This window comes from Equus przewalskii, unplaced genomic scaffold (genome assembly GCF_037783145.1).
Source record: "Equus przewalskii isolate Varuska unplaced genomic scaffold, EquPr2 ChrUn-12, whole genome shotgun sequence".
Taxonomy (NCBI): Eukaryota; Metazoa; Chordata; class Mammalia; order Perissodactyla; family Equidae; genus Equus; species Equus przewalskii.
Genome location: NW_027228749.1, coordinates 1,547,560 through 1,569,706, shown reverse-complemented (window position 1 = coordinate 1,569,706; position 22,147 = coordinate 1,547,560). Strand labels below are relative to the sequence as shown.

General features: G+C 39.1%; 1 protein-coding gene across 2 annotated transcripts in view; it reads right to left on the bottom strand.

The window, feature by feature from the left end:
• FMO5 (flavin containing dimethylaniline monoxygenase 5) overlaps positions 1 to 19,102 on the bottom strand; it is a 39,293-nt gene extending 20,191 nt beyond the window's left edge. Inside the window, exons 1-5 of one of the 2 annotated variants that reach the window (XM_070607606.1) lie at positions 18,969 to 19,102; positions 18,336 to 18,508; positions 5,689 to 5,877; positions 3,076 to 3,238; positions 2,148 to 2,290 (exon numbers count right to left, since the gene is read on the bottom strand). In XM_070607606.1, the coding sequence (XP_070463707.1) occupies positions 2,148 to 2,290; positions 3,076 to 3,238; positions 5,689 to 5,877; positions 18,336 to 18,470 (630 nt within the window). In that variant the 5' untranslated portion in view covers positions 18,471 to 18,508; positions 18,969 to 19,102. Of the gene's footprint in view, positions 1 to 2,147; positions 2,291 to 3,075; positions 3,239 to 5,688; positions 5,878 to 18,335; positions 18,509 to 18,707 lie in introns of both variants that reach the window. The other variant, XM_070607605.1, reaches the window with a different exon arrangement.
• Positions 19,103 to 22,147: the final 3,045 nt, after the last annotated feature.

Below are 22,147 nucleotides of genomic sequence, written 5' to 3'. Positions count from 1 at the left end.
GCTAGTAAGGGGCAGAGCTGAATTTCCAACCCAGGTCTGACTCCAAAAGCCTGTGCTTAAGAAATGTTCCATTGCCTATTTAATGGAAAAACTGAAGATTGCTAGTAGAATAATAACAGGAAGCTGGTCAGTCTTTCTATGTTCTCTGCTGGCTAACATCCACGTTCAGAACTAATAAATGTTTGATATTCAATTATCGGGCAAAAGTATCACTTTGTCTACACTACAAATCTCTCTAGAGATAGTTTCCAGAGTTGTAAGGTTTCTAAGTACATTGCTTTAAGGTCTTCTGTCTAAGCTCTCGTGTGAAAAGGTGGCCTTTCTACAGAGGGATAATCAAATACTTCCTTCATATATTGTCACTGCTGGTGACCGTAAGCACTATCATAATTAAGCACTATTACATGTCACAGTAAAAGAGCATGCATGATCTTTGTTACATAAGTATATGAGTAATATAGATATTCAGAGCCTCAATTAAAAGGTTCTCTATGTATAAATAGTAATAATACATCACAAGACTGTTGTGAGGATTAAATATTGTTTTTGTAAAAGGTGTGGCATATAGTAAACACTTGATAAGTGCTTAATGGCATCGTACATCTTATTTCAGTTTTCCATCTATAGTTTGTTTTAAGCAAACAGCATATTTACAAATCTGGATTTATAGGGAAAAAATGTAAGGAAAATTGTTTTACAAGAGAAGGATGTTTTCTCTTCACAAAAGTATTATACCACAAGAATTATTATACCAAAACTTCCTTGATAAACTGAAATTTACAGATTCATTTAAAATTTTTGATTTACAAACAACTTCTCATAAATACAACTTAATATGTAAAGCAAAAAGTTAGAACCCAGCAACTGAGTTTCTTCAGCTTGTATTAGTGGTGTGATGGTGCTGGCCCCTTGCTATGTAGACACAGTTTTGCTATGAGTTTTCCCAGGCTTTCTTAGACACAACCACCTTATCTCCTTTGCTTCTGGCTGCTTTGTTCTTTGGCAATCCACAATTCCACAATGCAGGTAAGGCCCAGCTCCCTTATAACTGGCCACTGGACGAGCCAATGATGTTAAAGAAGGCTCATGCTGTTGGTCCCCACCACATACCTTGCACATTCTTCTATCATAACACCTATAGACAGTTTTACCCTTTCTTATTTATGTTTCTACTTCCTGATAAGTGCTTGATGAATTAATTCACAGAGTAACATATGAAATCACTTTTGTGATGATAAATGGGGTAGTACTAGGAAGCGTTATTTAATGGAGTTTCTGGGTAAGGGTCATCTAACAAAGTTGTAGCATTAAGCTTCTATTTTCTTTTTAAATAATTTAAAACATATTTGTGGGGAAGCACAACTTAATTAAAGTTACTGAAGAACAATCAGGCATTTACCTATGGCCAATAAAGTTAAGATTCAATAAAGACATGAATAACAAAATATAATAGTAATGTGTCTTTTTCTAGGAATTTATAATGAAGACACTTCTCAGTTCAAAATATATGATAGAAAAAACAAAACAAAACAAAACAAAAAACCACAAGGACATAGAAATTGCTTTAGAGCAAATGCCATTCCGTGTTACCTAACTGTATGCAAAGGCTGGGGTGAGCTGCTTGCATGAGTGGATGCTTTTCAGACTGATATCCACATTGCCTTTGGAAAAAATTAGACTGCTTCTTTTTTCCATTTAAGGAGTGAAGACAAAATTCAATCACTGTCCTATGAGTGAAAAGTTTTCAATGACCCAGTGTGCTTTCCTTCACATAAGAGCATGGCACTTCCGCTGGCCAACAGAAGAGCCACACTCTGAATGCTGCATTCTAAAGGGGTTCCCAGCAATTACTTGGTCTTCCTCAAAGCCAGATGCACATTCTGAGGAGGAGATAGCTGATTGGGATTATCAGCACAGTCTGTGGTCACGAACTAATTCCTAAGTATGAGGCCAACTGAAGGATGGAAATCTAACTGTTAACCTTGGCTCCCTCACATCATCAATCATAATCTTGCCAAGTGAGGCAATGAAATGAGCCCTACATTTGCCCCTGGCACTGATGAGCTATGTGCAGGTATCCAGACTCTCTGTCAGGTCCACCTGCAGCTTCCTTGGTGAAGCAAAGTAAATAATTTAGTGATTCAAACCTGCTTGGCTGTGTGGCTAATCTCCACAGCCAGATCCCCTCCAGAATTCCCAATCCCAATTATAAGAACTCTCTTTCCAGTGAAACTCTCTGGGTTCTTATATTCTCGACTGTGGAGGTACTGTCCTTTGAACTTCTCAATTCCTGCAAGAGAAGGGAAAATAATTATCGGGTGATGGCTTATCTGATATCATTTGTCAAATCATTCATTCCTTTTTTTACAGTGTGTAGAGTTTAAGCATCTATTCTCCACATGTTCTCACTTTTCTCAGCTGCAGTCTTGCTTTTCTGAATATTTTTGCCTATTTTCTTTTCCCAGAGCTCAGAGCAGAACTTTGTGATTTCCTTATCATAAGTACTTTGCTTAACTCAGTATCTGTTTGTAGTTTGGAATTGTAGACTCACAAATCCAAACTGCCTCAGAAAACCTCCATTCTCTTTCCATCCTCTTTAAATACCTACTCTTGTTTCAGTTGGAGCATATATACATTTACACTCTATAGGGCACTTATTTTTTTCAAAATGAAAATCCAGGCCAAAGACTGTAATTAAATTCTCTCTTTAAGCTTTGATTTATTCCTTAGAAACTCAATATTTCTGTTTGTTTCCTCCATTGCTGAAAACGTCCTCATTCAACCTAATGTGGATCAACTCTACATTCTTTGTTCTGATCCTTAGAAAAGCCAGACTCATTGTGAAACTAAATATAGAGCCCCCTAGTTTTCCTCTAGTCTCTAAAATTAGCATTATCTCTACCCCCCAAATGGTAGTAATAAAAGATACCCTGACATCTTTCAAGGGAACATACAGAATCAGGGTAAGCTTTATTTCATTCCAAGGTAGGATCACTCAGACCACAATCCTCCCATTCCTCAGGGCTCAGGTCACAGGCATGGTTCAAGGGTCTTCCTTCCTGGTAGGCTACTCACCAGGGAAGCTTTCCAAGGGTAAGTAAGCATTGGTGTGATGGCCAGTGCAAACCATAACTCCATCAAAGACATTCACCTCCTTTTCCCCTTCAGATTCCGTGACCACCTCCCATTGGCCTGAAGTGGAGAAATCAGGCTGCTTCTTCACACTGCATACAGTGGTCTGAAAAGCAAAGTGATAGCCATAGGGGACTGTAACCACAGCCTATACAGTGGACATCTTCCCTGACATGATTCTCCTTACAGAGTGTTACACAAAGGGCTGATATCACATAATAGGGCTCATATAGGGATATCTGATTTTCATAATCCACAAATAAGAACTCTTTTGTTTGGGGCTGTGGTCAGAGTGAGAAAACTTGCATGAGGCAGTCTAAATAAAATAGAGTTGGCAGGCTAATGTTGCACTCTCCTCTCTTCCAGAAAAGTGCAATTTCCTAGTTCTCTGAGATCATATCCTAAAGCAGTGTGACACCTGAATAAAACTTGGATTTCTCTTGTGCTTCTAAGATACTCTATGCACTAAATGCCCATTCCTTCCCTGACCTCCAGACATCCTGAGACCCTCTGATATCTTCTTACCCCAAATCCTGTTCTCAATGTCTAGCCTTAAACTTGTGAACTGAGCTACAGGGCTGTTTCCTAGTAGAGGAGAAAAACATCTCAGTGGCTTATAGTTTATGTAAATAAACCTCTCTGGCTCCCACGATTGCCCATTTTACAAATAACTATAAAGAAAGAGGCTGTGAGATGGGATAGTCAGTGGTATAGTTTTTAGCTTTTTTAAAAAAATAAATAATAAATAAAGGTTACTCTACCCAGCCTAAGGAAACATTAAGAATGTGTTCCTATGTGCTTCTAGGGTCTATGGCCATAATGTCCTAGTGGACTAACAGAGACACCACCTCTGCATACCCTAGCCATCCTGCAGTATAGTTCCTTTCTATCATATTCTTGCTTTTACACAGGCTAGTGCTTCTACCTGGATCATCCTTTTATTATTTCTTCATTTGGCAGATTCTTACTCACCCTTCAACATTCAGCTTGGATATTATCTCCTCTAAGAAAACTTCCCTGGTGCCCGATACCTCATGCCCTGATGGGTTAAGCATCCCTCCTCTGAGCTGAAATATATAGATCTCTATGGAATATATCACCCTGTAATGCTTTATTTTTATTAATTTTTTAATTTATTTATTTAAAGATTGGCACCTGCACTAACATCTGTTGCCAGTCTTTTTTCTTCTTCTTCTTCTTCTCCCCAAAGCCCCCCAGCACGTAGTTGTATATTCTAGTTGTAGGTCCTTCTGGTTCTGCTATGTGGGACACCGCCTCAGCATGGATTGATGAGCGGTGCCATGTCCACACCCAGGATCTGAACCAATGAAGCCCTGGGCCACCGAAGCACACACACTTAACCACTTGGCCAGGGGGCTGACCCCCTATTATTTAGACTAACAATAAAATTTTTCTTCATTTTTCTATCTCTTTAACTAGACTATGAAATCACTGATTTTTTTTTCTCTTTGTATCTTTACTGCTTAGTATGGTAACAAACTTGTTCAATAAGTGTTTAAACAAGTGAAGGGAAATACCACTGGGCTGTAAATGACTTACTTTATAAGTTGTCACTGGATATTACCATTTTATTATTGTTGTTAAACAGAAAAAGGTATGATTTAGCAGAATGATCAGAAGGTAGAAGAGGGTTAGGGGTAGGGGAATTGGATGAAGGTGGTCAAAAGTCACAAACTTCCACTTATAAGATAAATAAGTATGGAGATGTAATGTACAACATGATGACTATAGTTAACACTACTGTATGGTATATTTGAAATTTGTTAAGAGAGTAGATCTTAAGAGTTCTCATCACAAGGAAAAACAAAAAAGAAGGTAGAAGATTTGGGCTGTTTGCCAGCTGTCAGAAATATCTTTTATTTTATGGCCAGAGTTAAAAATGATAGAAAAATTATGGAAGACTTTACAGCACGAAGGAACCATTGAAGTGATCTAGTACAACCATCTTGTTTTACAAACAAGAAAATTAAGACACATCGAAGTTGAAGAACTCACTTATCTGAGGTCACAAGTTGATTAGTGGTGGAGCAAAGACTAGAACTCAAGTTTTTGCTCCCTAATTCAGTGTTCTTCCGTCTACACCAGACTTTAACTTCTTTGCTTCCTCAATAACTTCCCAGTAACTGTTTCTCTGGGTTGTTGTGATCAGATAAAATAATTCATTGGAAAGTCCTTCAGAAAGTATTAAAGGGCTAAGCAGTAGCAAGCAAGTTGTGGAACCACAAGTTTCAAAGTTCCCATACCTGGCAGTTCCTCTCATTTGTTTTATTGCAATCAAATAGTATAAAATGAAGGCAATGAAAACATTCTGGCAGGTCACTTCCTGGATTTGTGGTCAAAATATATAGAAGAGGGACCTTCCCCTGAATATTTTTCAGGCACAGAGCAGACAAAGAGTGGCGTCTTTGTCTAGACAGGGTAGATACATGTGCATATGAAACCAATGTTGACATGTCAGCACTGGTAAATGAAGCCACATTATTCATTTACTTGACAAACAACTTCAAACACAAAGATACCCACAAAATTCCTTACCTTAAATCGAATATACTTTAGAAGGTCAAATTCTTTGGCATACATCCTGAAATACTCTAGGATCTGGGAGTTATGCATGAAGTTGGGATAATCATCTGGGATGAGAAAGTCACTGAAGCACATCATCTCCTTAGAAGTGTTGATGACCACAGATTTGTAAATACTGGCCCTTCCTTCTTCAGGATTCTCCTGCAGTAAATAAGAAGCATTCATAGCAAGTTGAGCATTCACTTCGTGGTTTATAAACAGCCAGTAAACATTTGAAAAAGTTTTCTGAAGGAAATGCTAATTAAAAGAAGTTATACACCCCCCTCCCCCATATCTCCCACTTTGCACCCTTGTGTGGTCTCTTCCCCTTGTATCTGAGCTGTCTTTATGACTTTCTTTTGACTAACAGCATGCAGTTGGAATGATACCGAATGGCTTCCAGGACTAAGTCAGAATTAATCTTGTAGCTTCTACCTAAGTCTCTTAGAAAGCTTGCTCGGGTAGAAGTCAGCACCCCTGAGAGAAGTCCAAACACCCTGACACCACCATACTACAAGGAAGCCCAAGCTAGGCACATGAAGAGAACATTTGGGATAGAGAGATGTGTAGCCAGCCCCCAGATATTCTAGTTATCCCAGTTGAAGTTCTACACTTGAAAGCAAAGAGGCCATAGCAGATGTCCAGTCTCAGCTGTCACTCGATTGCAATGACATGAGACTCCAAGTGAGAACTGCCCATCTAAGTAATATAGTCTTTTAAATATTTTATATATTTCAAAGCCTAGATAAGTTTCAAAGGTTTTCATATACTTGTGAGACTGCTCTCCAGGAAATATTGTACTAACTTAGATTCTGTCCAGTATATGTTCCCATTTTACCTCATTTTTACTAACTTAGAAGACTATTACTCAGTGTTAGCAAAAATGGGGTGGAAATGGGAACTTATGCTAGACGGAGTGTAAGTGAGTACCTCAGTGTTTTCTGGAGAGCAATGAGGCAAGTATATGAAAGCCCTTGAAACTTACTTAGCCTTTTAAAGAAATATTCAGCATTGTAGACGAAGATTTATCTTAAAGGATGGTATTGATAGCATTATATATAATATAAAAAGGAAATAAGCTAAATGCCTGCAATATTGTGATTTATAAGAAATACATATTTGGTTATTCAGATGACCAAAATATATTTCTCATATGTATTTGGTCTTTGTCCACAGTTCCTAGCTCATAGCTCCCCAAACACTTGGAGTTGCCCAAGTGTTGGGAGTGACAAAGGTGTCTTTTGTTATGTTAATGAGGTAATTTTTGGAAAGCACCTAAGGATGGCGGCTGGTTGCCAATGGAGCCACCATGTGATTAGAGGGTTGGAATTTTCAGTCCTATGCCCTGATCTCTGGGGAGGGGAGAGGCTCTGGAGGCTGAATCAGTTGCCAGTGGCCAATGATTTAATCACTCATGCCTATGTAATGAAGCCTCCATAAAAACACAAAAAGATGGAGTTTGGGGAGCTTCCAGGTTGGTGAACCTGCAGAGACTCAGGGAGGGTGGCATGCTTGGAGAGGGCATGGAAGGTCTATGTCCTTTCCCCATACTTTGCCTTATGCGCCTCTTCTATCTGGCTATTCCTGAGTTATATCCTTTTTTTTCTTTTTTTTTTTTTTGGTGAGGAAGATTGTCCCTGAGCTAACATCTGTTACCAATCTTCCTCTTTTTGCTCAAGGAAGATTGTACCTGAGCTAATGTCTGTGCCAACCTTCCTCTATTTTGTATGTGGGGTGCCACCACAGCATGGCTTGATGAACAATGTGTATGTCCACCCCCAGGATTTGAATCAGCAAAGCCCTAGCCACGAAAGTGGAGCATGCAAACTTAACCACTATGTCACAGGGCCACCCTGAGTTATATCCTTTTATAATAAACCAGTAATCTAGTGAATAAAAGGGTTTTCTGAGTTCTGTGAGCTGCTCTAGCAAATTAATTGAACCCAAGGAAGGGGTTGTGGGAACCTCTCATTTATAGCCAGTCTTATCAACCTGGATTTACAACTGACATCTAAAGTCCAAAGTCCAAGGAGTGGCTCGCTGGAACCTCTAATCTGTAGCTGGTTGGTCAGAAGCACAAGTAATAAACTGGGCATCTGATGTGGGGCTAGGGGGCAGTCTTGCAGGACTGAGCGCTCAACCTGTAAAATCTATGCTTTCTCCAGGTGGATAGGCATCAGAATTGAATTGAAATTTCAGACACCTTACTGGTATCTGAGAATTCAACTGGTTCAGAAACATTTTAATGCCTCCCAAACTACTCTGAAATTTGAGAACCACTGCTGTAGATCCTTACTGCCGAAAGTATTATCTGTGGACCAGCAGCAGTGGCATCGCTTGGGAGAAATGCAGAATCTCAGGCCCCACTCCAGACCTACTGAATCAGAACCTGCCTCTTAGCAAAATCTTCAAGTGATTCAGATGTACCTGGAAGCTGAGACGCATTGCCCTAGATGACATGACTCCACAATTCAGTGTTCTTCCCTGTACCAAGATTAACTCCTTTACTTCCTCAAAAACTTCTAATAACTACCTCATGGAGTTGTTGTAGTGATCCACAAAATGATGCAATATCCACCCAGACTATTAGTCCCTCACTGAGATGTTACAAATGATGACTTTTCAAATCTATTCGATTTTTAAAAATTGTTTTGATTAGAGAAAATCAGCTTAACCATCTTGAACCCCCCTTCCCTTTTTATGCCTGAAACGAACAGATATTTGGATGCTGGGTATTACTGAACATTAAGTAGCCACAAAACAGAGTGTTCGTTGACGTTGCCCACGTGAGAGAGAATTTTCTTCCCATTTTTATACAAGAATTTTTCAGTCTAGGAATCCTGAATTGATCATTCTCATTTCCCTGTCCCATACTCCAAGATCTCATTCCCTTTGGCTGCTAATAACATTTTCACAAGTCTCTTTTCAAGTCTCTTCTTCTAATTTATCTTACCTATTTCAACCAGAGTGTTCTTTCTAAGTGGCTGTATCTCTGCCCTAAGTAAAATTTTGGATGTTGTCCCATTTTCCCATAGTTTATATTTTTCAGCTTAGGATTCAAAGACCTCCAAAATGTCTCATAGTATACTTTTTATCTCCCCGACTATATTGTAAGCCCCTTGAATTGTCTTCGTGATTTTTGCCACAGCTTCTAAAATTATAAATAGAAAAAAATACCATTTATAATAATATCCCCCAAATTAAATACTTAGGTATAAATCTAACAAAATATGTACAGGACTTATATGCAGAAACTATAAAACTCAGATAAGAAAATTAAAGATCTATATAAATGGAAAGATATTCTGTGCTCATAGATTGGAAGACTCAATGTTGTTAAATGCCAGTTCTTGGGGCCAGCCCGGTGGTACAGGGGTTAAGTGCACATGTTCCGCTTTGGTGGCCCGGGGTTTGCCAGTTTGGATCCCAGGTGCGGACATGGCACCGCTTGGCATGCCATGCTCTGGTAGGCATCCCACATATAAAGTAGAGGAAGATGGGCACAGATGTTAGCTCAAGGCCAGTCTTCCTCAGCAAAAAGAGGAGGATTGGCAGCAGTTAGCTCAGGGCTAATCTTCCTCAAAGAAAAAAAAATATGTCAGTTCTTCCAATTTGTTATGTAGATTCAATGCAATCCAAGTCAACATCCCGGCAAGGTATTTTATAGACATCGACAAACTGATTCTAAAGTTTATATGGAAAGACAAAAGGTCTAGAATAGCCTACTTTGTCCTTAAGTATAGACTGTGCGTAATGACTTTCTTCCAAAGAGTACAGTATAGCAAGGGAGAAAAAAAAAAAAAAAGAGCAACTTTACAGTGGCAAAACCTGACAAACCCCATCTCAAAACAGGCCATCAGTGTTAATATCAATAGTGATAAGTCATGTTGATAGTATGCACCATTGATATGATGTGATGAGAATGGTTCTCCACCTCTACGGTCTTCCTCCCTAAAATCTACAACCCTAGTCTAATCATGATAAAAACATCAGACAAATCCCAATTGAGGGACATTCTATAAAATACCTAGCCAGTAATCTTCAAAACTGTCAAGGTCATCAAAAACAAGGAAAGTCTGAGAAATTGTCACAGCTAAGGGGAGACTAAGGAGACATGACAATTCAATGTAATGTGGTATCCTGGATGGCACCCTGGAACAGGAAAAGGCTGTTAGGAAAAAACTGAGTAAATCTGAATAAAGTATAGACGTCAGTTAATAATAATGTGTCAGTATTGGTTCATTAATTATGACAAATGTATCATACTAATGTAAGATGTTAATAATAGGGGAAACTGGGCATGGGGTATACAAGAACTGTGTACTATCTTCCTAATAATTCTGTAAATCTAAAACTGTTCTAAAATTAAAGTTTATTTAAACATGGTTGTACATAGCACTTTTTTAAAAAAATTAAATTAATGTGTGGCAGGGTCATTTTGGAACTAAGATGTTTGTGGGGGCAGGGGTAGACACATTCCTAACTTCTGAATTTGATCTCATTCATTCATTCATTCAACAGATATTTGTAAAGTCTCTTTGTAATAAAAACACTATATTAGGTGCTAAAAATTACAAGTCTGTCCCTGTCATCCAAAGGTTCAAAGTTTAGTACAAGTAGAGCCATACTTTCCACAGCAGGTCTGTCGGCGTAGCTGAGCTAAATGAATCACAGATATTACCCCATGACAACAGTCATAACTTATATTCTTTCTCAAGTCACTAATACAACAAAGTGTTATCTTGTGTCAACAGTCTTCCAGCCCTTCCAAACACCTGATTGGATTCTAGGCACTAGAGTTTATCAGTGTGTCAACCCTCTGCTTTATAAAAGAGAGTGGGAGCAGAGCAGTATTGGGTTAGTGAGTGGAGAAAAGAAGCTTTTGTTCCTGGATTTTAAAATTTCCTACCATCCATGAATAAATCTGTCCTCTACAAATGTACCTTGATTTTACTTCCTGCCCAAGCACATGACTCCCACATTTGAGTAGGAAGTTCACATAAGAAAAGAGAGAGCAGAGGACTTAGGGTTGTGTAATTGGAACTGAAGGGATTGGAGGCAGTAGTAAGCTCAGAAGAAAGGAGAAAAATGACTCTCTTTCAGTGGGAGAAGTAAGGACAGGATGGATCTTCTGTTCCTTTGACAGACTCTCAGAAGCCTGTAGGACAGAAGTTCTTTTAGTACTGTTGTTCTCAACCTTGTCTGCACACTGGAATCATCTCGGAACTCTAAAAGATACTATTGCCCGGTCCGTACTCCCAGACAGCTTGTTTTAATTGCTCCTTGTCTAATGTGTAGACAAAATTGAGATCTGCTTGTAAGAGGTAGTGTGCTGGCCCCGGAAAGCTCAGGGCACCAGAATTTATCCCGTCGATCTTAGAAGACCTTTTGCCACACATCCTTAGCAAAACTACAAAATACCCGAGGGCAGTGGTAGGAGGTTACACAACTGTATCCCCATACCACCTAACGTAGTCTGAGGGCCAGAAATGTTTATTCCATGGAGATTATTGATTTTATTTTAAAGATGCAATGTAATCCTCATTTATCACCTGGGAAAGCTGGGGTAAAAGTTATAAGGCAAAGGCCTCCATGTTGACTGCACATTAGAAATAACTAGTGGCCAGCACCATGGCCAAGTGGTTACGTTTGCGTGCTCGGCTTCAGAGGTCCAGGATTTCCCAGTTGGGATCCTGGGTGTAGACCTATGCACAGCTCATCAAGCCATGCTGTGGCGGCATCCCACATAGAAGAACTAGAATGACTTACAATGACAATTAGGATATAGAACTATGTACTGGGGCTTTGGGGAAGAGGGAAAAAAAAGAGGAAGATTCGCAACAGATGTTAGCTCAGGGGAGTTTGTCTTTCTCTGTCTGGCTTATTTCACTTAACATAATTCCCTCAAGGTCCATCCATGTTGTTGCAAATGGGACAATTTTGTTCTTTTTTATGGCTGAGGAGTATTCCATTCTGTATATATACCACATCTTCTTTATCCAGTCATCAGTCAACGGGTGCTTAGGTTGCTTCCACGTCTTGGCTATTGTAAATAATGCTGCAATGAACATTGGGGTTCATGGGACTTTTGGAATTGCTGATTTCAAGTTCTTTGGATAGATACCCAGTAGTGGGATAGCTGGGTCATATGGTAGTTCTATTTTTAATTTTTTGAGAAATCTCCATACTGTTTTCCATAGTGGCTGCACCAGTTTGCATTCCCACCAGCAGTGTATGACGGTTCCTTTTTCTCCACAACCTCTCCAACATTTGTTACTGTTAGTTTTAGTTATTTTTGTCATTCTAATGGGGTAAGGTGATATCTTAGTGTAGTTTTGATTTGCATTTCATTGATGCACAGTGATGATGAACATCTTTTCATGTGCCTATTGGCCATCTGTATATCTTCTTTGGAAAAATATCTGTTCATGTCTCCTGCCCATTTTTTGATCACGTTGTTTGATTTTTTGTTGTTGAGTTGTGTGAGTTCTTTATATAGTATGGATATTAAGCCTTTGTTGGATGTATGACTTGCAAATATTTTTTCCCACTTAGTGGGTTGTTGTTTTGTTTCAATCCTGTTTTCATTTGCCTTGAAGAAGCTCTTTAGTCTGATGAAGTCACATTTGTTTATTCTTTCTATTGTTTCCCTTCTCTGAGAAGACATGGTGTCCAAAAAGATCCTTTTAATAATGATGTCAAGGAGTGTACTGCCTACATTTTCTTCTAGAAGCCTTATGGTTTCAGGTCTCAGCTTTAGGTCTTTGATCCATTTTAAGTTTATTTTGGTGAATGCTGAAAAAAATGGTCAGTTTTCATTCTTTTACATGTGGCTTTCCAGTTTTCCCAGCACCATTTGTTGAAGAGACTTTCTTTTCTCCATTGTATGCCCTCAGCTCCTTTGTCGAAGATAAGCTGTCCATAGATGTGTGGTTTTATTTCTGGGCTATCAATTCTGTTCCATTGATCTGTGCACCTGTTTTTGTACCAATATCATGCTGTTTTGATTACTGTAGCTTTGTAGTATGTTTTGAAGTCAGGGATTGTGATGCCTCCAGCTTTGTTCTTTTTCCTCAGCATTGCTTTAGCAATTCGGGGTCATTTGTTGCCCCATATGAATTTTAGGATTCTTTGTTCTACTTCTGTAAAGAATGTCTTTGGGATTCTGATTGGGATGGTGTCAAATCTGTAGATTGCTTTAGGTAGAATGGACATTTTAACTATGTTTATTCTTCCAATCCATGTACATGGAATGTCTTTCCACCCCTTTATGTCGTCATCCATTTCTTTCAGAAAAGCATTGTAAGTTTCATTGTATAAGTCTTTTACTTACTTAGTTAAATTCACCCCAAGGTATTTTATTCTTCTTGTTGCGATTGTGAATGGTATTGCGTTCTTGAGTTCTTTTTCTGTTAGTTTGTTATTAGAGTATAGAAATGCTACTGATTTATGCAAATTGACTTTATACCCTGCAACTTTGCTGTAGTTGTTGATTACTTCTAAAAGTTTTCCAGTGGATTCTTTGGGGTTTTCTATATATAAGATCATGTCATCTGCAAACAGCGAGAGTTTCACTTCTTCCCTCCCTATTTGGATTCCTTTTATTCCTTTTTCTTGCCTAATTGCTCTGGCCAAAACCTCCAGTACTATGTTAAATAAGAGTGGTGATAGAGGGCATCCTTGTCTCAGTCCCTTTCCTCCTCCCCTCCTAAATTATTATTTTCATCTCTCAATCCAACTGTTCTTGTGAGTTTGTGGTTAGAGTGATAGGATTGTCTTTGCTTTGGTGATTTACTTCCCTTTATCCTAATGCTATAGTTGAATATTTGCTATCCTATTCTGGTCCTATCTATTTGTCTCCCTACTCTGTGTTTTGTGACCCCTTTCTCCCTTTTTTTCTTTTTTCAGGTATGAGAGCCTTCTTGAGGATTTCTTGTAGTGGAGGTCTTTTGGCTACAAAGTCTCTTAGCTTTTGTTTGTCTGGAAAAGATTTAATTTCTCCCTCATATCTGAAGGATATTTTTGCTGGATAGAGTATTCTTAGCTGAAGATTTTTATCCTTTAAAGTTTTGAATATGTCATCCGAATCTCTCCTAGCTTGTAAGGTTTCTGTAGAGAAATCCGCTGAAAGTCTGATAGGGGTTCCTTTGTAGGTTATTTTCTTCTGCCTTGCTGCCCTGAGTATTCTTTCTTTGTCATTCATTTTTGCCATTTTTACTGCTATATGCCTTGCAATAGGTCTTTTTACATTGACAAATCTAGGAGATCTGAAAACTTCCTCCACACACATTTCTCCCTCAATCCCTAGATTTGGGAAGCTTTCTTCTATTATTTCTTTGAGCACACTTTCTGCTCCATTTTCCTTTTCCATGCCCTCAGGGATTCCAATAATTCTTAAGTTGGATTTTCTCATTGAGTCTGCTATTTCTCGGAAATTTTCTCTTTTTTTTAATTCTTAGTTCTCTTTCTTCCTCTGTCTGGAGCCATTCAGCCTGTCTATCTTCGATTATGCTAATTTGCTCCTCTATGGTGTCTACACAGGCATTCAGGGAATCCGATTGCGTTTTATCTGATCCATTGTATTTTTCATCTCTAGTATTTCTGATTGATTCTTCTTTATACTTTCAATCTCTTTTGTGAAGTAACTCCAGAACTCGTTGACTTGTTTCTCTATATTTCCCTTTACCTCATTGAGTTTTTTGATAATAGCTACTCTGAATTCATTGTCACTTAGTTTACCTATTTCCAAGTCCTCAGGACATAATTCTGTGTTTTTATTGTTTTCCTTTTGGTCTGGAGCTTTTATAAATTGCTGGATGGTAGAGGAGTGTTTTTTGTGCATGATGCTATTATTCAGTTGCAGTTACAGCCTGTCACCCCTACATGGGGGTTGAAAGCCATGCATTCTGAGCCCTCCGCCTTCAGCCTCGATGGCGGTGCGCAGTCCGGGTTTGGGGAGGAGGGGCACTTTCTCTCCTGCACAGACCTGGCTTCCGATCAGCTCCACTCTCTGGTTTCCCTGGGCCCTGACTTGATGGGGTACCCCCACGCGAAAGCTTTCCCCTTTAGAGGGTTTCCGCTGCATGGGCAGTCGGAGTCCAGGATGCTCCTACAGAGATGCAGCCCCTCCCCTGCTCCTTCCCTCACCTGTGGCAGCAATCCCAGTCTCTAGGGGAGGGAGCGAAGATCTCTCTTACCCAGTTCCAGCTCCTCCAAGGGCGGTTCCAGCCTCTCTGCCCTCCATCTTTGGCTGCTGTGGGTCTCTGACGATCTCTGTGTTATTAGGATTTTTTGCTTGGAATTCAGTTCCTTTTGATTGTAGTTTGAAGGGGAGAGAGTCCTGGGTGAGCTCACTCTGCCATGTCGCTGACGTCCTATAGTTACCCTCTTTTAAGTGCTTTTGTATCCATTCAGTTGTCTTTTGAGGCAGACAGGGAGTTAATAAATTTAAGAATTTTTAAAAACCTATTCATCTAAGGGTGTTTATTAATTTCATATTTTAAATTAATTTATTAAATATGCCACATAGATTGTATTCATAAGGTATCTTTGTTTTTAAAGATTTTATTTTTTTCATTTTTCTCCCCAAAGCCCCCCAGTACATAGTTGTATATCCTTAGGTGTCAGTCCTTCCAGTTGTAGCATGTGGGATGCCACCCCAGCATGGCTCAATGAGCAGTGCCATGTCCGCACCCAGGATTCAAACCGACAAAACACTGGGCTGCCTGCAGCAGAATGCGTGAACTTAACCACTAGGCCACAGGCTGGCCCTGTATATTTTGTTTTTTTGAAGATTTTATTTTTTTTCCTTTTTCTCTCAAAGCCCCCTGGTACATAGTTGTGTATTTTTTAGTTGTGAGTCTTTCTAGTTGTGGCATGTGAGATGCCACCCCAGCGTGGCTTGATGAGTGGTGCCATGTCTGTGCCCAGGACTCAAACCAGTGAAACCCTGGGCTACCGAAGCAGAGCACACGAACTTAACCACTCAGCCACAGGGCTGGCCCCCATAAGGTATCTTTTTTATATTACATATACACTTTGGAACTTCACTATTTGAAATGTAGTTATCAGACCAGCAGCATCAATATCACCTGGGAGCTTTTTAGAAATGCAGAATCTTGGCACTACCCCAGATTAATCAATCAGAATGTACATTTTAGCAAAATCTCCAATGATTCATATGAACATTAAAGTTTGAGAAGTACTGATTTGGTATGCTTTAAGGATTTTAAAAATTCAGATGGACTAAAGAATATTAAAAATTATTTTACAGCATTAAATACTTATTAAATCCTCACCATTTCATAAGGGATTTATCATTTTTAAGATATTTCATTCATAAAGTAATATTGGTGGATGAAAATCAAAATAACTTGTCTCACATTAGCACATACTTTCCACTATCAGTCTGATCTAACATTAGTGAGAGAGAGCAAGAATTGATTGAAATTAATGTCTTGAGAACTTAAATATAATTATTACTAGAAGGTATTCACAATAACAAGAAGGAGGCAAGTGGTGAATCCTACTCCTTTTTGGCAGGTGGTACAGAGAAAGAGGAACAGAGATAGGAAAATGCAAGTGATTGTATCTGAGAAGAAAAAAGTATATACTGAATCCCTGGGACCAGTCACAAGAAAGAGAAAATGGAAGCCCTGGATCCCCAGTGTCTTACTGGACACCTGGCAGCACTGGTGGAATTCCAAACTGCTTGGGATGATCTTATATATGAAACCCTGAATGGATTACAGAAAATTTAGGCGGATAGGATAGGAGAGAGGAGGACTCCAAATAACAAGCAAAGGGATGGCAGAGAAGCAGATGTAAAATATATGTGTAAAATATATTATATATGATATATGTATATATTGAAATATATGTAAAATATATGTATGATATCATATACCTAATAGACACAGATGTGGTCTGTCTTAACAGAAGTCAGAGAGTTATGATGAAATATAGTTTATTTTTAAGGAAGCAGTTTATAAGGTGTTGAAATTTTGCCAAGAAGATAATCAGAAAAACTCCAAGTTAAGTCTTTAACAGAGAACAAGTTTAAACCACTTTGGAGATAAAAGCCAGAGACCTCATAATCAGGTAGGATGGTGGACACTCAACGGATTTTATGCCTGGTCAGTAGTTGCCAAACCTGGCTAGGATGTTTGCCAGAGACACCAAATGCATGGGCCTCACTCCAGGCCTGCTGGATAACAACTGACGGATGTGTAGCACTTATTGTTCACCTGTCACTGTCATTAGTGATTGACACAACTATTCATTCATTTAATCCCCACAATAACTCTATGAAGTGAATACTGTTATTATCTCCTTCTTAAAGATAAAGAAACAGAGGTAGAAAGAGGTTTAATGATTTCCCCCAAGGTCACACTGCTAGTAGGTGTGGTTACAGGATTTGGACCCAAACTGTACACTTAACCCTTTCACTCTGTCATAGCTGGATTTCAAAAGTATAAATATTCTACTGATTGCTAAACACTAACAAACTTTTTAGCCCATGCTCAAGACTGATTATGACAGAGATATGGGGGGGTCTGCTAAGGGGTATCCCCTCTAGATCTGAGTAAGGACTATTGTCAAATAGCATTAGTCCCCAAAGACAGAGCCAAGATGCAAAAGGACTGTACTACTGTTCAACTAAGGAATGCTATGAAGCCACTTCATAAGCAGCTTGTCAACACTGTTGGTTTTTATAAATATGAAACACATATGGACACCTTAATACCATTCACTGGTTTAGAAAGTGAGTTTAAAAGCAAACCCAATGCATGTTACTTTGGAGATCAGAAAAGGAGGTTGATATTCTTTGGCATAGAATAAGCTTAACTATCATGTAAGTAGATGATACCTTAACTATTAGTAACAAGTTGCAGGGCTAGATGTGCATATTAAAGTAATTCAACCTTAACACCGAGTAAATGCAAGGACAAAAAGTACCAGTTATAGTTGCCCTCTGCCCTCTTCTGAAGACCAGACTTTGAACTACCAATCTGATATCTCAAGTGGAGGAAAACTTCAAAGTACAGAAGATATTATATTCTATTCGAGGACTAGGATTATTAGAGAATTATCTAAAGTGAACCAGAACTCAAAAAAAGAAAAAAGAAAAGAAAAGAAATAAGAAAAGAAAGGAAAAAAATAAGATTGAAAAGGGGGATTCCTGGAAGGAGTTATAAGCAGGTATTCTAGATCACTTACCTATTAATGCAGACCAGGAGCAACCAACTACGCAATTTTCTAACCACTTTACATTTTCTAATGTCTGTTATTTTATTACTCCCCCCCCCCAACCCCGGTCCCCAAAGACTGTTACTCTCTTCTGAATAGCAAACTCATTAAATGAAAATGATCTCTGTGCCATTTTCAAAGACATCAGTAAAGAAAAAACAAGTGATACCTGTATCCCATTTTGCTGCCAGCCTAGGGAAAGAAGAACCTGCACAGAACCTGAGGTGATGGCTGCTGGGAGGAGGTCAGCAGGCTGAATTCTAGCAGGTTTAATCACTGTCAAGCCCGTCATATTTCCTGAGACGAGATAAAATATCTCATGCACCTAGTTGCAGTGAGGGTTTCAAGTATTAAGGAACCAAGAGATTTACCTGGAACCTCCAGAGCCCTCCAATGTCATCAGTCCTTTCAAAGCAGACGGGTTCCAAGTCTTCATCCAGGCAGCATTTGATAGACGAGAGCCCACTCACACCTGCCCCAATCACAGCAATTCTTTTCTTGGTCATGGTCTCCAGAAATCTTCACTGGGCTGGGTCAGTGTAACCTATGCTCAGAAAGGATGACAAAGACAGAAAGCACACATCAGTTAACACTTTTCAATGAAGACCTTGGCCATGCATCCAAATAAAGGCTGCCACAACAGGTGCCTTTAAGGGAGCCAGATTCTGCTGTCCTCTTAGCCTTAGGGAGGTGCTACACAGACGTTAAGAGAGCCCCGAGCATGCAAGACGCAGAGCTGAGACCTCTGCTGTGGTACAAGATCTCACTGCCTTTCCTGCAGCACCAAGGCAACCCTTCAGCTGGGAGCTGGAATTTAACACTGCACTTTGGGCTGTCGTCAAATCTAAAGCAACAAAGTGCAAACATCAGCCAATGGGGACGGGCTGTTCTGCTCCTGCTCCTTTCAGCCACACCCCGCCCACTCAGTGGCATGCACTCCTTTCCCAATCGGGAACAAAACTTGGGCTGCACTTGTTTGGGGCAGAAAAAATTAATCCTACAACCTCTCTATTCTCCCCGCTGCAGTTGCCCACACTCTCAACTACTCTCTCTGGAGAGTGAGCAGCCCTGTATCTCCACGCCCCTCTGCATCTACTTTTAACTTCCTGGTGTTTCCTTAAAGTGACAGACTCCTACTGGTGAGGTGAAACTTGACAACAACCCGTAAGCAAGTCTTGCCGCACAAGCTTATGGGAACACCCACCTTTCAGGACATCTCTTAAAACAAACCCTGGCCCCTTCGTCCACTTCCCCACCCCAGCCGCCACCTAACAGACTGGATCTTTGGTTCTAGACTACTGGTAGAAATTTACTTTAAAATACCTGCGGTAAGGTGAGGAATGGATTACGTTCCCTACTTAGAGGCAATTAGAGTTTAGTGAAGAAGCCCAAAGCACAAACAGATAACTTCAATAAAATAAAAAATATTTTTTAAAAGTGCTTTCTCTCACACAGCTACATGTGTAAGTAAAAAACACAAAATACCCACTTTTAAAATGTAACTTAAATCTTTCAAATATAAAATCATTGACAGATAAGGCCAGTATAATGGATACAGTATTTTACACACTGGGTCAGAATCAGAATCCAGCCAACCCAAGAGTCTATTGTGACAGCTATAAGAGGTTGTCGGACAGGTAGGTTGTGGCTGATGGCATCCATCTTTGTTCACCTTTTACCCTGAGTCAACTTTGCTCAAGATGATTCAATTCTAAAAGTGCCAGCCCTGAGTTTTGGACTTACTGTCTTGACTCTAAAAGACTGACTGACCTCCGCAGGCCATTGATTATCATTTCTCAACAGCTTACCTTGGATGGTTCAAAAGGCTTAAGGGGAATGAACCCATATAATCCTCTCAGCAACCCCATGAAGCAGATATTATCATCACCCCTATTTTGCAAGTAAATAGAAAGGCCGGGAGGCAAACCAGGCAGTCTGGCTTCAGGCTGGGCTTTCAATCACTCACTATATGTAACACCACTCCTTTATCAGGATATTTTTACTTCTTATTTTGCCACAAGGCCTTCTTTCATTTCTCATCCCTCTATTGCATCCCTTTTCCTATTGCCTAACTCCTGCCTTTACATTTTACACTTTAATTGAACTACTTTTAGCTGAGCTATAGCTTGCCTTATTTCAACTACTTTAAAATATGTTTAAAAATATATCTTTGGTTTGGGGAATCGTTTGGCTCCATCAGGAAGATTCCTGCTCCATATATGGTCGGAATTATATGGAAATATAGTAAACACATCCACAGTGGGGAACATATGACATTAGCATAGCCTAATGGGACAATGAAGAGGAAGAGGCTCAAGGATGGAGTTTTATATATATCTTTCAGTAATTAGGAAAACATGTTTTTGTTTTTTGATGTGGTTCTGTCTTATTGATGTGGTTCTTATTTATCAAAATGTCATTAATCTCTCAATGGTCACATCAAGGGACCTAGTCAAAAAGTTCTCATTTAAAAAAAGCTGCTGTTTACTTTTGCTGTGGATTGTCTTCTCATTTTGCTCCAGAAATCCTTTATGTAACTAGTGTCCTCACAGATTACCACAAAATAGAATGCCTTTTGTCATCAAATATCTTTCTTTCTGTCTAATGCCACTTTCTTCTAGAAAGAAAAAGTAGAACTTTCTTCAATTACCTACATGTATCTCCCTTGAGATTTCAGAAAAATTAGCTGCTCATTCTACTCCTCCCCAAGATTTACAGCAGTGGAAGGGGCAGGGGACACATAAGAACAAGAACATCTCATACAATGATCTTGTTTCTATTAGACCATGGTTTATTGGATATTGGAGAATGTAAATGACCTCCTTTCAGTTAATGAGTTGCTAGACCACAAGGAGCCACATCTGAATCTGAGGCAGACCACTGCAAGCCACCTAGAGATCCCAGAACTTGAGACGAGTGTAGTAACTCCATGGGATTTAGAAGTGTCTCCCTTGGGATGGGGATGAACATGTCAGGAGAAGGATGAATACAGAATTTTAGTGGCTAGAGGGATGCCAGACACTGCTAGCTGTCCGTTAAAATCTGTTCTCCTCGTCTCACAACATAATATGGTTGTAGCTGGGATGGGGCTGCCCGAAGAGGAACTGTAATTTCCCAGTTCCCCTTGCAGCTATGTGTGGTCATATGAGTAAATTCTCACTAAAAACTAAGAAGAGGTGATGTAGGCAAGTTCTACATAACCTATTTATAGCAATTAAAACAGTATGGTATTGGCATAAAAACAGACACATAGATCAATGGAAGAGAATAGAGGGCCCAGAAATAAACCCATGCATATATGGACTCAAAAGAGTATTTCATTTTGTGGATAATGCCAAAAGTCCATGAATTAAATATGATTTATGTATAATTAAAGGCAATGGTTTAAGTACTATACAATGCTTTCATTTCTTTATCTTTATCTTTAAAAAAGCCAATGGTTTATCTTGGACTTCTACTCTTTGTCCTTTCCTGTAGCCTGGAATGTTCGTAAGAGAGAGACCTTGGGAAACCAGGCATTAAAGATGGTGGGTCCCCCATTAGGTTGGCTTCCTAAACGACTGGATCTTCTCCTCTGGATCTACTAATCTTGGACTGTTACATAAGAGATGAGTCAACTGCTATTTTGTTTGTGCTACTGAATTTTTAATTTTCTTTTACAGCAGTTTAGCCAACTGTAATTAATATTCTTTGGACCTGTAACTTTTTAAAGACTGATTTTTTTATAAACACTTTCAGTTATAAATGTGAACTTATACTAGAATAGTATCTTTTGAAAATAAAATTCCGAAGAGAACATTTTTAGTACAATCATTTTACATATAGGAAGTTTACCTTATAAATGAATTATTTGTAAATTGGATAATTTTGAATGTACTAGAGATGCCTAGTTATAGGAAAACCAGTGAATCCTTTTATAAACTGGATATTAATCTCTCCCTACTTAATCAGTTTTACAATTTTAGGCCAATACAAGAATTACTTTTAAAACAATATTTTAAAATATAATTTTATTTTAATGCTCTAGTGCTTTGTTTTGTAATTAATTACTTTTATTATTATTATTATTATTTCTTTCTTTTGTGAGGAAGGTTAGCCCTGAGCTAACATCTGTGCCACTCTTCCTCTACTTTGTATGTGGGATGCCTCCACAGCATGGCTGATAAATGGAGCAGGTCCACAC